This window comes from Eleginops maclovinus, chromosome 19, assembly GCF_036324505.1.
Source record: "Eleginops maclovinus isolate JMC-PN-2008 ecotype Puerto Natales chromosome 19, JC_Emac_rtc_rv5, whole genome shotgun sequence".
Classification (NCBI taxonomy): Eukaryota; Metazoa; Chordata; class Actinopteri; order Perciformes; family Eleginopidae; genus Eleginops; species Eleginops maclovinus.
In genome coordinates, this window is record NC_086367.1 from 8,762,445 (window position 1) to 8,777,762 (window position 15,318).

At 39.7% G+C, this 15,318-nt stretch overlaps 1 protein-coding gene across 2 annotated transcripts in view; it reads left to right on the top strand.

The window, feature by feature from the left end:
- The window catches only part of fndc5a (fibronectin type III domain containing 5a), a 34,729-nt gene that overhangs the window by 10,996 nt on the left and 8,415 nt on the right, over positions 1-15,318 (top strand). For both annotated transcript variants that reach the window (XR_010167990.1, XM_063908191.1), the window contains exons 2-3: positions 7,823-7,938; positions 9,171-9,369. Coding sequence is in view for 1 of the 2 variants with exons in the window: in XM_063908191.1 (XP_063764261.1) it covers positions 7,823-7,938; positions 9,171-9,369 (315 nt within the window). In the remaining variant the exon portion in view is untranslated. The remainder of the gene's footprint in view (positions 1-7,822; positions 7,939-9,170; positions 9,370-15,318) is intronic.

Genomic DNA, 15,318 nt, shown 5'->3' on the forward strand with positions numbered 1-15,318 from the left:
GTGTGTGTGTGTGTGTGTGTGTGTGTGTGGTGGTGAAACAGCAGCTCTCCTTGACTGTATACAGTCACTCCTGGTGTGCTCTCTAATGAACAGGGATATTAAGGAGCTGTCACCCTTCACCCTCCCTCAGCATGGGACAGACAATTAGCCGTCACTCTGATCATCATTGCGCTACCAAAGTCACACACACACTCACACACCTGGGACACCCGTCAGGGCTCAAAGTCACCCCCATCTCTCGGGGTGAGGCAGACTGTTTGCTACGTCAGTGAGAGTTTATAGAGACATCTGTCTGGTGTTTCATTAGAGCTGGCTCTTATGTCATGTGGATATTCAAGGATTGCGGTCACAGCCAGCGTCCGCTCTAGTTGTCCCTCAGCGGCCATGCGGTGGGAGAGGAGACGGACAAAGACAGACAGAAGTGACCAGGAGCTGCGGGACGTAAGCACAATCAAGGAGATCACTTCACTTTGTTTAGAAGACTGCTAAGGATAAATATAATTATTTTAAGATGGAAAAGATCTCATTTCAAAGGGGCTTTGCAACAGGCTGCTTCATTGTAAGGAGCAGAGAGAAAGTACTTACTTAGAAGTTTTGAGGCTTTGTTAAAGACTAAACAGATCTGTGCAAAGTTATAGGATTTAAAAAGACGTCAGGCAAAGGCGGGGGGGGGGGGGGGTCATGTTAAAAGTCAACATCAGCTTTCATTTCTTCTTCTTCTTCTTCTTCATTAAAGCTTCACTTCAAATAAAGATCCACGAACAGGTCGAGACAGAATATTTGTAAGCCTATAAAAGTTTTATAGAATAGTCTGTTGCTCTGCAGGAGCTTTGGAAAACCTCCAGGCCCGATCTGGGATTGGATAACAGCCTGTGCTACAAACAGGGGGAATGGAGTTTAAAGACAATTGAGTTGAATTATGGATAGTATGGGATCCTGTGTATGTTGAGCTTGACCCAAACTTGGGTAGGGGAAGTGATAGTTTGTTTGCCTATTTGACAAGAAAGCTGTTAGGGGAACAGATGGATTGACCTAACACAGAGTGTTGTAAATGTATGAGGCTGCAACCCGAGGTGCTACCTGCTCAGGGAAACTGACATTCACACACTGTTGGCCATTGGTGGTTAAGTATCTTGTTCAAAGACACTTGGACATGTTTACTGCAGGGTCTGAGGATCCAACCACCAACTTTCCATATGATGGACAGCTGCTGTACTTCCTAATAATTCCAAAACTGCAAATATTGTAATATGACACAAGACATTCACTGCGAGTTATCAGTAATTTTACTTTTTGAATGAGCAATAATTGATTACAGGTTTCAATTAATGTGTTACTTGCCCAACTGTGGTGAGCACAGTCATCACTTCATTGTAATAATAGAGAAAATGTGTTTTATCCTACCTACACGCTACTTTTCATACAATTGCAGTGCAATGATCGTCTGATTGACTTTTGACTGACTCAGTCCCCAGAATTACTTTTCCTTACATGGTTTCATGTAGAGACATCATTAAAACTGCCCAAGCAGTGACCATTGTAGGACCCCTTGGTTCATTTGTAATAAAATGTATAGGAACACTTGTATATTCTTTTTCCTTGTACCAGAGCCAATATACCAAACTGCTGGTGTGAAGGCAATATCAAAAAGTCAACACATCTCAGCTCCTGACGCATCAATTTTTGATTTCTTTTATCAATTTTCTTTTTTTTCTGGAATTCACATGTCTCCAAACATGTAAGTGCTATAGTACATCACTGGAGTAGCCAATGTGGTGCTTTTTGATCTGAAAGAGGAAAAAGACAACATAGATATTTGCAATTATGAGGAGCATTACGAATGTGCTAACAGAGCAACGTTCTGTGTCAGCCACAGAAATTAATGTATTCCCTGTGGGGCATTAGGAGCTAAATGTTAACTATCACTGTGTGTTTAGAGAGCAGAGTTAGTGCTTGAGAGAGACACAGCCAGTGAGCAAGGACTAACACACATACTGAGCTTGATTTGTGAGTTCTTCAGCCCCTCATCCAAGACAGCGGCCCCTAAGGATTCTTGGGAAACCATAAACAAAGCAAAGCTACATCAAACATCAGAGTCCCCGCTGATGAAGAGATGCCGCAGGTCTTCAACCTGTATTCTGCTGTTAGTCAGGCCATTCATCAAAGTGTCAGCGGCAGGAGGGTGGAGCTGTAACACAGGCCTGCTCTGTCTCCGAATGTACAGTATGTCAGTATAAGTGCTGAAGCAGCTCATCATCCTGTAATTACCAGCTGTGTGATTTGTACCCGTCGAAGGACAAGTGAGTGTTAACCTATTCAATAACTCATTGACTGCATTTGGTGGGCTAAATTAGATTTATATCCCATTAAAGACAGAAGAGCGGCGTCACTGAGAGTGACCAATTCTCCTCCTCTCCATTCATCTCTCTCAGTTCTGCTTCCCATTACAAATATTAATCAATCCCAAAAGGCCACAGTAATTCATGAGAACTGATGTCCGCCAGTATGGCTCTTTCTGAAGGTTGCAAACATCTCCTAGCAACGCAAAAAATCACTGTAGGTGAAGACACAGGGTGAAAAAGGTTAACATAATCACCATAAGAATTTACTTTTTGTCTGCCAAGGTTTTTTAAATGTTGTGTTTAAATGAGGAAATATCTTATTAGACTGTTGCTAACGTGCATACACTTCTGCGACAGGAATCAGTTTTGTTTAAAATGTATTCAAATTATTTTACAGAGCATATTTTAGATCTCGTTTTACTTGATTTTAGAAATAAAATATTTGATACAAAATGTATGAACCCCCTTTAATAAAAACCTACAGAAAAGATAGGAATAAAACTTCATAATTTGGTGGACTTAAGTGTTAGACCTCTGGCTCAGAGTATTAAATAAACACCATATTGTGTATTTCGGATGTTTTTCCTTCTGCTTGTCTGTGTTTGTCTTACCATCTGTAGTCTTCTCCTCTAACTCTGCAATAGAGTGCGTTCATAAAATAAGCGCTTTAACTGATAACTTAAAAAATATATAAAATGAATAACAAAGGTCTCGTTAAGAATGTCCTGAATCAGACAACAGGAGAAAATGCATGTCTGAACATACTGAAAAATACTTAGTTGGACACTAATCCCACTTTGCATACAGCATTTTTACATCCACTGATTTTAATGACCCATTGATATTTCCTGGTCTTTCTTTTCCAGGCAGAAGTTCAGACCTCTGGACAGGTCACAGTGTAGATATTTTTAATAAGACCCTTAGGCATAACGACTAATTACATCTAAATGAAAACAAAGAGTGCACTTTGGAAGTCATAACTGATTCGATTTACACTCAATTGGTTTAATTGTATTTCATATGTAGTTCCAAGATCCTAATGTTTTTGTATTTGCATCATAAAATATGGAGCCACATCATATTGTTAAACCTGTAAAGCAAGACAGTGAAGTCAGTTATAATATCCATTATGGTTAGCACAGTTTAAGCTTAAAATAGTTTGAAGAGAAAATAAATAAATAGGAAAGATCCATTTAACTAATTTGGAAACAAATGGATCGGGTCTTCACTCCTGCAGGCACTTTGAAGGTCTGCAAATAAACCCCCAAAAAACACGTACATTAATTATAATCCTATTGTGTAACAGCGCAGGCCACTGCACACAGACACACACAAACACTTCATTAGAAAATGAGCCAAGTCATTATTGTAAAGTCTTGTAGCCCATGACCTTGCCTTCTGTTATCATTGAATCATACTTGTGTTTCATTCAGTTTTAGAATACAACATCTTTCAAAAATATTGAAACAGGTCAATGGACTCTTCAGAATGTAATGAGGACTTCCCGTTGACCTTCATTCTGTTCAGTCATGATCAAACAGTTTTAATGAGAGAAAAGAGTTTGGTATGCGCGCAGAGTTTTTATTTATCTTCTCCTCTTATGGTTTTTGGGCATCATTATTGTTCACAACCAGGAGGTTATGTATTTGTCTCAGATCTGTTGTTTGTTTTGTTAGCTGAAATACTGAAAAAGACCTCGCCAAATTGTAATGAAACTTGATGGAAAGGTGAAGCATGGGCCAAAGTAAAATACCCAATTAGTTTGGAAGTAAGACCAAATCAGGTGGTGGAAAGATGAATTGTTTTTCACTTTGATTAATGTGGAATCTCAGAGGAGTACTTGAATGCACCATTGACCTTGGCAAAGTTCTGCACTTTGTACAAGAAACATGTTTTATTTTGTTTGGCATTGAAAAGATACCCTTAAAATACTGCAACAATGATCACATGGGTTTTGGGAGTACAATCCAAGTGCAAAATTGAGAGATTGTTTAAATAGTTTTAAATATCGGTAGCCATAAAGAAAGTTCACGAAGACAAGTTTTTAAAGACAGAACAAAAGCCTTGATTACTCTCTTCTTGTTCCAGATGATTTGAGGTGTTCTGACTTTTAGATTTTCATTTATTTTTAATATTAAAACGTTGTCATTAAAAATCAATGCTGAATGAAACATTTTGACCGTCTAAGGTGTGTGGTGAATATCAAAAAAGATAAGAGGGGAATGCAGACAACGTTTTTTACAGCCTTTGTAACTATTAAACGTGCACATTTAAAACAAAAACAAACCGTGTAACTCTCTTAGCACCAGCAAAGGGTGAAATGCTCCCCTAACTGCGCTGACAAGCAAATAGCGTCTCGGTTGTCAAAATTGGCCAATTTCTATGCAAATGAGCCTCATTGCTAAAGCAGTCCAATACACAAAGATCAGTTTCAATAGCCGCACATAGTAACAGTGGAACAATTAGCGTCTTCAGAGAGTTGGTGGTAACTGAAGCACATTTATACTGACTGGCTGACAGATAGCGGTTGCAAGTGATGGAAAGCCACAATTTGTAGCAGTGCTTTGCGGCTAATTGCTGATGTCAACAGGAAGGTTTCAAGGTTTCAAGGTTTCAAGGTTTTATTGGTCATATGCACAGCAGATACAACGTATATGTTGGCAATGAAAATCTTATGTCGGAAAGCCCGCTCGCAACAAAAAACATGCTTAACAAGTATAATGTTCACAATGTTTGTGATCTCAGTTTAACACACATTTGCTCAGTATTACTGCACACAAAGTACAGCTGAGACTGATGGGAAGCATTGCAGGTATTTAGTCATGAACTATATCGAACTGTTGGAGGAAGAATCTGAGGGTCACCAAACTTATTACGATTCACCTTGAATGTATGTATATATGTGTTAATAGTCAAAATAACAAATTCCTTGATGGTGCTAGAGATTAACTACACCTTAAATAAGAAGTACACACAGTCACTGTGTTGTCACGCATTGTTTTGTGAACAGCAAAGTTACATTTCAAGTTTGGGGTTTTAGCCATCACCATCTTGGTTTTTGGATCAAGCAGTGACACGAGAGGGTGGGGCTACGTGCCACAAAATGCTCAACAAGATATTCACTGGTGACTAAAACATTACAAATAACTGTCATAAAGTGAAAACAGACCATCGGAGGGCGAAAGTTTAAAGAGAAAAACAGCAAGTAATTCACAAGGTTGCCACACCCTAAAGCATACCCTGCTCTATTGTGTGAAATCAGAGAACATTATTCAGTATTGAGGAAATCCTGAAAGAAGCGGTTTGGACTTTCAAAGAACCTATGTTTGTGTCACTACGCATTGGCTTTACTTCAGCAGATCAACAGAGTCTGTGGGATTCATCTTCTGGACACCATGAATGTCTGCACAAAATGTCATTGCAATCCATCCTATACATTTTCAAACAGGTTTGAACATAGTTTACACTTTCAAAACGTTATGAATTCCTCAAAACTATATGAATGTTGAGACTATTTGGCTCACAGACTGCATCGATCCTGTCATTATACAGTGGTATGCAAAAGTTTGGGCACCCCTCTGAGATTTCATGACAATTTGCTTTTCCTTTATAATAGAAGATCACAGCAACAACATTTGTTTTCCTACAAAGATGTAGACGTTTTAGTGTTTTCCAGACCAAAATTCTTAGGGTAGCATTACATAGTTTTATTATAATAAAATAAAATGCAAAAAATGGGATGTGCAAAAGTTTGGGCACCCTTATAAATAGCATTCATTTCAACACCTGTACGGATTTATAGCTGACAGGTTGCTGCACAAAATTGCTTTGATTAGCTCATTAGACCTTCAATTACAAAGACAGGTGGAACCAATCATGAAAAAGGCTATTTAACATAGGTAATAGCTGGCTGTGCCTGGCCTAGGTTCTTTCTTAGGGAGTGGCAAGATGGGGACCTCAAAACAACTCTCCACTGACCTGAAAGCTAAGATAATCCAACATTATAAATTAGGAGAAGGGTACAAAAAATTATCTGACAGGTTTAAACTGTCTGTCTCCACAGTCAGAAACGTAGTTGTGAAATGGAAGGCCACAGGAACAGTCCGTGTGAAGGAAAGATGTGGTAGGCCGACAAAAATAGGGGAAAGGCACAGGCGAAGGATGGTGAAAATGGTCACAGAGAAGCCACAGACCACCTCCAGAGAACTACAACAACATCTGGCTGCTGATGGTGTAGTTGTTCACCGTTCCACAATCCAGCGTACTTTGCACCAGGAAGAGCTCATTGGAAGGGTGATGTGCAAAAAGCCTTTCCTGAGTGTTAATCACAAGAAGAGTCGCATGAGGTATGCAAAAGCACATCTGGACAAGCCAGAAGCATTTTGGAACAAAATACTGTGGTCAGATGAGACCAAGATTGAGTTATTTGGTCATAACATGAACAGGTATGCATGGCGAAAAAAACACACTGCATTCAATGAAAAGAACTTGTTGCCCACTGTAAAATTTGGTGGAGGATCTATCATGTTATGGGGCTGTGTGGCTAGCACAGGTACTGGAAAACTTGTTAAAGTTGAGGGCCACATGAATTCCTTACAGTACCAGGAGATTCTTGACAAGAATGTTCTAGAGTCAGTCACAAAGTTGAAGCTACGCCGGGGTTGGATTTTTCAGCAGGACAATGATCCTAAGCACCGATCAAAATCCACCAAGGAATTCATGCAGAAGCACAGGTACAATGTTCTGGAATGGCCATCCCAGTCCCCAGACCTTAACATCATTGAAAATGTATGGATTTATTTGAAGAAGGCTGTCCATGCACGGAGGCCAAGAAACCTGACTGAACTGGAGACGTTTTGTGTGGAAGAATGGGCCAAAATACCACCTGCCAGGCTTAAGGGACTTGTCTGTGGCTACAGGAGGCGTCTACAGGCCGTTATTGCAGCAAAAGGAGGCAATACTAAATATTAATGGAATTATTTCTTAGGGGTGCCCAAATTTATGCACATGCCTATTTTTGTTTGAATGCACATAAACATGTTTCTGTTTGACCAATAAAAGTTATTTCACTACTGAGATGTTTCTGTTACCATAAGGTATAACATATGTTAAAATGAAGTTGCTGCTTCAAAAGCTCAGCAAGTGACAAACTGATGCAGTGGTTTTCCTAAGGGGTGCCCAAACTTTTGCATACCACTGTATATACTGCAGTGTCTGCTAAGCCTTGGGCAGCGCAGCTCTAACACTTTGACGAATGGTTTTATGTTTCTATACTTGTGGATTCCACCTTGCATAATGGATTCAGCTGAGCCATTTATTTACACCACTGAATTTGGCTTCCTGCCATACTGGTGGCCATTTCTGCAAACAGCAGATACTCTCATTTGCTTCCTAGAGCAGAAGATAAAACAAGCTTATGTTTCTCTCTCTCTCTCTCTCTCTCTCTCTCTCTCTCTCTCTGTTTCTTTCTGTGTTTACAGATAGCTTGTCGCCTCCTGTCAATGTGACCATCGGAGCAGTGAAAGCCAACTCTGCTGTGGTGACATGGGACATCCCCGAGGGAGACCCCGTTATTGGCTTTGCCATCACACAGCAGGTGAGGAACGCAAATACAATAACAGACACTACATATATACTGTATGTCAATGTCAACAGGGGGGATAAACTATGCAAACACACACATACTAATTGAATTAATTTCTGGTTGTTTGCCGCCATGTGCAATTCTCTCTACGTAGTTGTTCAGTGTCCATTGTGGGAATTAACACAGGCTGTTGGATCCTGTCGGACTGCCTGTGTGCTCTCTGACAACAATAGACTCTGACAGCTCTGTGACGTGGGTATAAGTGATATTATTTGCTGCAATCGAGCTAACACAAACACTTAATCGTGTTAATACGTGCACACAGACAAGACATGTTGGTGTGACGTTAATGAGGAGGACAGCAGAGGTGTGTGCAGGGGAAGATAATGCAATATGCTTAAGGTGTAAATCAAGTCAACACGCAATAAATAATATTTATTTATTTTACTATGTTCTTTCAGAAAAAAAAGTTAATATATAAGCAGAAATATACATCTATCTATCTATACACATATTGTATATTGTGATATATTGATACCGTCATATGACTGTGAAAGTGTTTTATATTCTTTACACATTTTGTGAAACAAGAAGGAAAATGGAAGCTGCTCTTGTCCATAAATGTGAAGCTGTAGCCACGAGGTTAGCTTACTTTAGCATAAAGAATGAAAGTAGGGGGAAGCAGCCACCCTGGCTCTGTTCAAATGGTCAAAAAATACACCTACCAGGACAGAATTTTAGCTAAGCCTGGCTATATAAGTTCGTAGCACAGCTGCTAGCTGTTCCCCCTCAGCCTTTATGCTGAGCTAAGCTAAGCTAACCAACTCTTTGCTCAAGCATCATATTTTCCATACAGACATCAAGATGGTATTGACTCTTGGTAGGGCATTTTTTCCTTGAATCTTGAACTTTTGTGCTTTGAGAGTGAAGTTTTTATGTATAATGGTGTGAATTCAACAGCAGCAATTGCTCTCAGATTCAAAAGTTATTTTTTGTTATTTTGTCACAATTCATATGAGACAATCTCTTGAGTTTAGACCAAGTTCCCATAAGTTCCCCATTGTGGCCATGCCGCCCTTCAGTTAACCTTACTGAAAACCTACAGTACTGTATATATGATGTTGGTGCCCTTTTTTTGTTTTCATCACTGCCTCTTACTGACTCATCCTACACCATTTACACAAGCTATCGGCATGCTGCCGTAAACAACATTCACCATTCGTCTCCGTGTCATACTCCAACAGAAGAAAGACGTTCGCATGCTGCGATTCATCCAGGAAGTCAACACCACCACACGCTCCTGTGCATTATGGGACTTAGAGGAAGAGACAGACTACATTGTGCATGTCCAGTCCATCAGCATGTCTGGGACGAGCCCACTGAGCGAACCCCTGCACTTCCGAATGCCGAAGGAGGCCGAGACTCAGGCCTCTAAGAGTAAAGGTAAAGTGGAACACACAAAAATACCAACGCCATTCATCAAACACACCCACACTTAAAGAGAAAAAAGTACACCTCTCTCTGTGTCCGTCCCTTTTCAAGACAGTGAGTGCAGAGGGGACTTTGACAACATCTTGACTGATTTTGTCTAAAGAGCAATAAAAATCAATAGACACGCAAAGCGTGAAATTAAATTTCACAACAGAGTGCTCCCGAAACTCGCATCTGCTGACCACAACTCAGGAATAAAACTGCAGAGGGAAGTCCATACTTCACTGTGTATTGACGTGGCTTTGCAGGCCACAACCTGCATGGACCTAGCGCAACTGCACAGTAAACTAAAATGAGGAAAGGGATTTATCAGACACAGAGAGGAGGCATCTGCGTTGGGTGGCAAATCAATGTGCTTTTGGCTGAAGCCCTGCTCCGTCTAGTCTTCCTCTCATTTAAACTCAATTCTCATACAGTACATAGATACTTCCCGGACAGGGTTTGAACTTCTGTTATAAGTGTGGCCACTGCAGGAGACATGTAGAATATAAATACAATCATTGCAGAGCACTGAAGACGTGCTCAGTTCGCCACTAAGGCCTAATTAGTGTGCTGCTTCTGTGAGGGGAAGATATTACAGAAATCAATAATTGCACCAAACTCAGATACACATGATTTTCTTCTTCTTTTGATTTAATATTTGTGTGTACATGATTGTTTCACTCCTCTCTCCTGGTGTATTTTAAAGTCATCATGAGACAGAACAGTGCTGGGAGGGACAATGTACAGAAACAAAGAGAAGTGTCTCATGAACACAGCACACTGAGGCAAACAAAGAGACACAAATACAGTTATATCAGTGTTGGTAATTCCATTTTGTATGAGGGATGGTGGCAAAAGGGATAAACTCCTTTTAAAAAAAGTTGGGCATGCTTGATAGGATGCTAATCAGCAGATGTGTTACTATAGATAGACTCAGACTAGCTGATTCTGGTCTTTATGTTAAGCTTAGTTAGCGGCTAGTCTTATTTTTCCCTTACATGGAGGCATCCCAGCTGCGTCCAATCTTTACTGTAAACTATGTTAAGCTAAGCTAACACATGAGAACAACATGAGAGTAGTTTAAATCAGAATAAGCTTTTTCCCCAGAATTTTTTTTTCCCCTTTAAAAGAGCAGAGGGCTATTCAGGAACCTGCTCTCTGCCTCAATGCACTCGTCCATTTCCTAAAAAATATTGATCCCACATTTTGGCAGTCTCTGCACACACACACAGCGAGTAAAGGCCCTATCCAATGCAGAGCAAGGGAGACACCCTCACTCTTCCTCACATTTCACAACATGCACACGTTTTACAGGGCAAGTCTCCACAGAGAGCAGTCTGAGATTGATCATCCTTCAGCGTACAACAGCATCTTCACACTTTAGCACACCAATCATCCTCCTCTGTTTAATTTGCACCGCCTGCTCAAGGATGTCTGTTTAATAAGCTTAGCTGCGTTGGAACACTGAAATCTTTTGATGACAGATGAGCAGATGTTCTTCAAGTCAACATTTTGTTATTCAGTTAGAAATCAGTGGTGTGATTAGCAGCAGTACAATGTTCAACTCCCATAAGATTGAGACCGTGGCTTACTACTTAAGGAGAGACACAGCATGCGGATAGGGTGAAAATGCTCAATAATAGATCACAAAAAAATGTCCACAGTTGATTTCTTATCAGCTTCTTGGATTTGAAGAAAACAAGTTTTTGGAATAATATTTTGGAAGACGTGAATAGGGTAAAAAAAAAATGCAAGTGCCAGATCAGCGGTTCCCAACCTGTGGTCCGCGGCCCCCTAGTGGGTTGCAAAGGCATTGCAAGTGGGCCGCCAAATAATTTGCAAAACATTATAATTTTTTTTTTTTTTAATGTAATGGTTTTTTTTTCAAAGTTAAATTGAAAGTTGATGGTACGAACGTTCCCGTGGGACAGCATTGATAATGCACCTGATTGGTCGGTTTTGGTCAAAATACAAATATCCACAGCTAAGACTATCTAAGTGTATAAGTTAGGGATAATGTGCAGCGAGGCGGTCATCATGGGGAAAAGAACACCCGACAGGCTGATCAGGGAGCCAGACGCGAAACGATCTCTTGCTCCTGGCTGAGCCTACATGCTGCATTTACAGCATTTTTTTTAGGCCTATTCATTTAATGCACTTGTTTTGATGTTTGGATTTTTTCTGCACCATTGTATGTGTGATGTACCTCACTACATCTGATGTGTGTAACATATGTGCACTTCTTATGTATAAGAATGCAATTTCGGAAGTAAATCTTTATTCATTGAAATACTAATTTCTTAGTATTATCACTGCAGACAGCACCTCCCTTTTTAGTTTCTTATTTCTGTTTGTTACTGATGGGCAGCTTCTTCTCTAAATGAAATAAAAAGTCATTTGGGAACTTTATTTAGCCTCCGTATTGTTTATGGTTGATGGGCCGTGGAATTTTTTTTCAATTCTTAAGTGGGCCTTGAGTCGAAAAAGGTTGGGAACCTCTGTACTAGATTATACCTTAAAACCTCCCCAGTTGATAACTTATATATTTTTTCTATAATGTTATATTTTAAATAAGCATATTAGGCATTATCAAAGGCTTTTTGTGAGTTTAGGAGCAATTTACAGACATAGACTCTTAAAGGGGCCCTATTCTGCTCATGGTCAGGTTCATATTTGTATCTGGTGCCTCTACTGTGACATGTTTCCATGCTTTAATGTTCAAAAAGGTCATTATTTTTTCTCATACTGCCTGTGCTGCAGCACCTCTTTTCACCTTCTGTATGTAACCAGAGCCCAGTCTGCTCTGATTGGTCAGCTGGCCACTCGTGATTGGTTAACCACTTAGAGATGTTAGCCTATCACAAACAATGTGAAAGAGCGCTAGCCAATTGAAGCGCACATTACGCAGTGATGTTGCTATGTCGCAAAGTAAACAAAAGACTAAAATGGAGGTGTTTTAGGTAGGGAGGAAGTGTGTGGTAGAGACTCCCTCTGTAGGGAACTTTGGGATTGTGGCCTTTGCAGACCATTTATATGCACAAGAAAACAATATGAGACACTAGAGGAAAGGCAAAACCCCACAAAGCAAAATAGGGCCTTTTTAAGAAAGACATGTTGTGGAAAAAAAATAGCCCAAACCCTCATAATTGATCGGTTCATAAAAATAATGTTTTGGCATATAGCTTCTTGTCGTTAGTCGAATATGTTATGCTCGATAAGTTCAGTTTCATATCACCTGCTCTTCATTCCACAAAATGGTGACAGCAAAAGTGTTTCATGGTTATTGAAAATGACTGCTTCACAAAAGGAGACAGAAAGAGAGGAATTAAGTTTGTCTCTTACTGCAGATAACTGCAGCAGATAAAGAGAGTCTCTCAGCACAGCTGTTAGGCCATTGTCCTGATATGACAGGCAAACTATCACACAAGAAAGGGACGTTTTTTCTGTCCTCGCTCGACTGCACCCTTCTGATCCACCATATCATGCTGATATCAGTAAAAGAACAAAGGATGAGCCTGAAATGCAGGATTAATCCATGTTTTATCTAATGTCCTCTTTTACAATAAGTTTAGGTTTCAGGAGATGAAAGGAAGACAAAGAGATGAACAAAAAAATCTAGCACAACCTGGGGAAGAGACGTTGCATCATAATAATGGCCGGAGCCATAGTGACTGATAGTGAGTAAAAAAGAGGAAGTTGTGACAGAGGAAGCCGACAGTTAATTCCTTCATTGTGTTTTCTATCTATAGTGCCTTTTGGACAAATCAGTTGAACATCACACAGGCAGAACACATGGTTGTTAGGATTTTTTTCTTGCACTTGAAATGATTTAGTTTTTATTGATTTAGACATAAAAGACAAAATAAGGCTCCTGTATGGCTTCAGCACTGTAAAGGAATGGCTCAACAACACAGACTTGGCATGCTTGTCACAAAAATCACAACAAGTTTACTGGTGGCCAAAATTATCACCAAGAGGACTCTTCCAAAAAATTGGAAAAACAGAAAACAACTCACGCTGGTTCAATCTTCAACAGGTACCACTGCAACAAAATAAAGCCATTCAAAACAGTTCAATAAAAAGTCTTCAGAACTTCTTATATTTCTTGAATTTCAACCACAATTCATTTATAGTCCTAATGATTTTATTTTCATGTCTTTCTCTCTTCTAATTGACAATTCATTTTTATACTAACATTTATCAATAATATCTTCTTCTGTTTTTGTCTTAATTATTATTCCTCATGATATTGTAGGAAGTTGCAGCCACACAGCTCCAAATCTTAAATGATGTATCAGGTGCACAGTAGTGGCAAAGATCAATGGAACCTTCTGTTAGTTTTGTGCCTGTAGTGAATAAGAAGGAACTTTTATCCATCACTATCCACCTCTACCTTCCCATCCATAGGTCATTCGTGTATCTTTGTTTATGCTGATAAATAAATAAACAAGTAAATATAGAATCCACTCATGGTTATAACACACAGCCTATAACCTCTGTATGTTTTTTCTAGGAATTTGAGGACCTGAAATACAGTAAAGATTTTGAAACTTAAAGTTACAAATAGTGGATTTTCAAAAGGCAATTATCTTAATAGCTTTAAACATCCAGGGTTAAATATGAAAACTGAACATCAGATAAGAAAAGTGACAAAGCAGCAACACAATTTGTTCTTGTGTGCTGAGTTCTTAAAAGTTAATTGAACTTTAAAGCTGTTAATCCATAACACCTTGTCTTGCTGATGCAGCTGACCAGTTAGCCCCGGGACAGTGAGGCCGGCTGGCGTTATGCGCCTTGGGCTGCTGAGCTTTGATCAGTTAATACCGGGCAACAGAGGCCAATCGATCAGCAGAATTGCTTGTTGCTAAAAGCTGCTGGAGCATGGGCTTCCTGCCACACCGGGCCCTCCAAATGTCATGCACTGCATCTAATAAAGGGATAGCAGTGCTTTCCACACTGCGATGAACTTTACATCAATCCTCTGACTTCCACGAGAAAAAGTTAGCATGTGTGGTTGCTTTGTTCCATAGAAAGCAGCAGGAAAGAGAACATGCACTTCTCTCTTTGATGCTTCTGCTGATGGTCATACTTCAAAGACGATGACGGACTATAACTGATCCTGAATGCTGTGGTTGATCATTTTCATGGCTTTAACTACAGCACAATGAAAAACAAAGTTTCCCCAGTGGCTGAGACGAAGCGTTAACTATCCTTTTCATGTTCTGCCTCTCTGCGATCCATAGGATGCTCGCACAATTAGTCCTAATAACACAAAACACATCTCTATAGATGCTCAAGCTTGTGTGTCTGGCTGTGTGTGTACAGTTCAAAATGCCTGTCTGTATAAAGTGAGTTACTTTATGTTCCTGCTGTGACCCCCTGTGCCTCAGATCCCTACACTTGTAATGTAAGGCATAATAGAAAGAGTCTAGACTGAACTGACCATGAACTGCGATACAAAAGGGAGCGTCATTGGAACCGAGAATGAATAAAATGCCTGAGCAGTATAATAGTTCAATCTGGTCTGCTCTTGCAGAGAAATTGGAAAGCAATGAGAGTTAAGTCATCCTCCCAAAAGCAACACTTAATAATGACTTCAAGCCCTATTGGTGGAGGTTAGATGTCCTGCTGGATTTTCAGAATCAAAATCAATTTTATTCCCAGTTACATTTAGACATACAAGAAATTTGCTTTGGTGTCTGGTGGTGTGATCATAAACAACCTAAGAACGCAAGTTGCAATGGTAGGTCAAAAATATAAATATAATAAAAAGAAGTATTGTTAATAAACTATCTAGCATTAAAAAAGAGTAAAGACATGTATTTACACCACATATATTGATCACCTTAAAAGCTAAAACACTTAAACACTTAAACACTTAGGACAATAAATATATGAGAATATGGCAAACTACAGTGT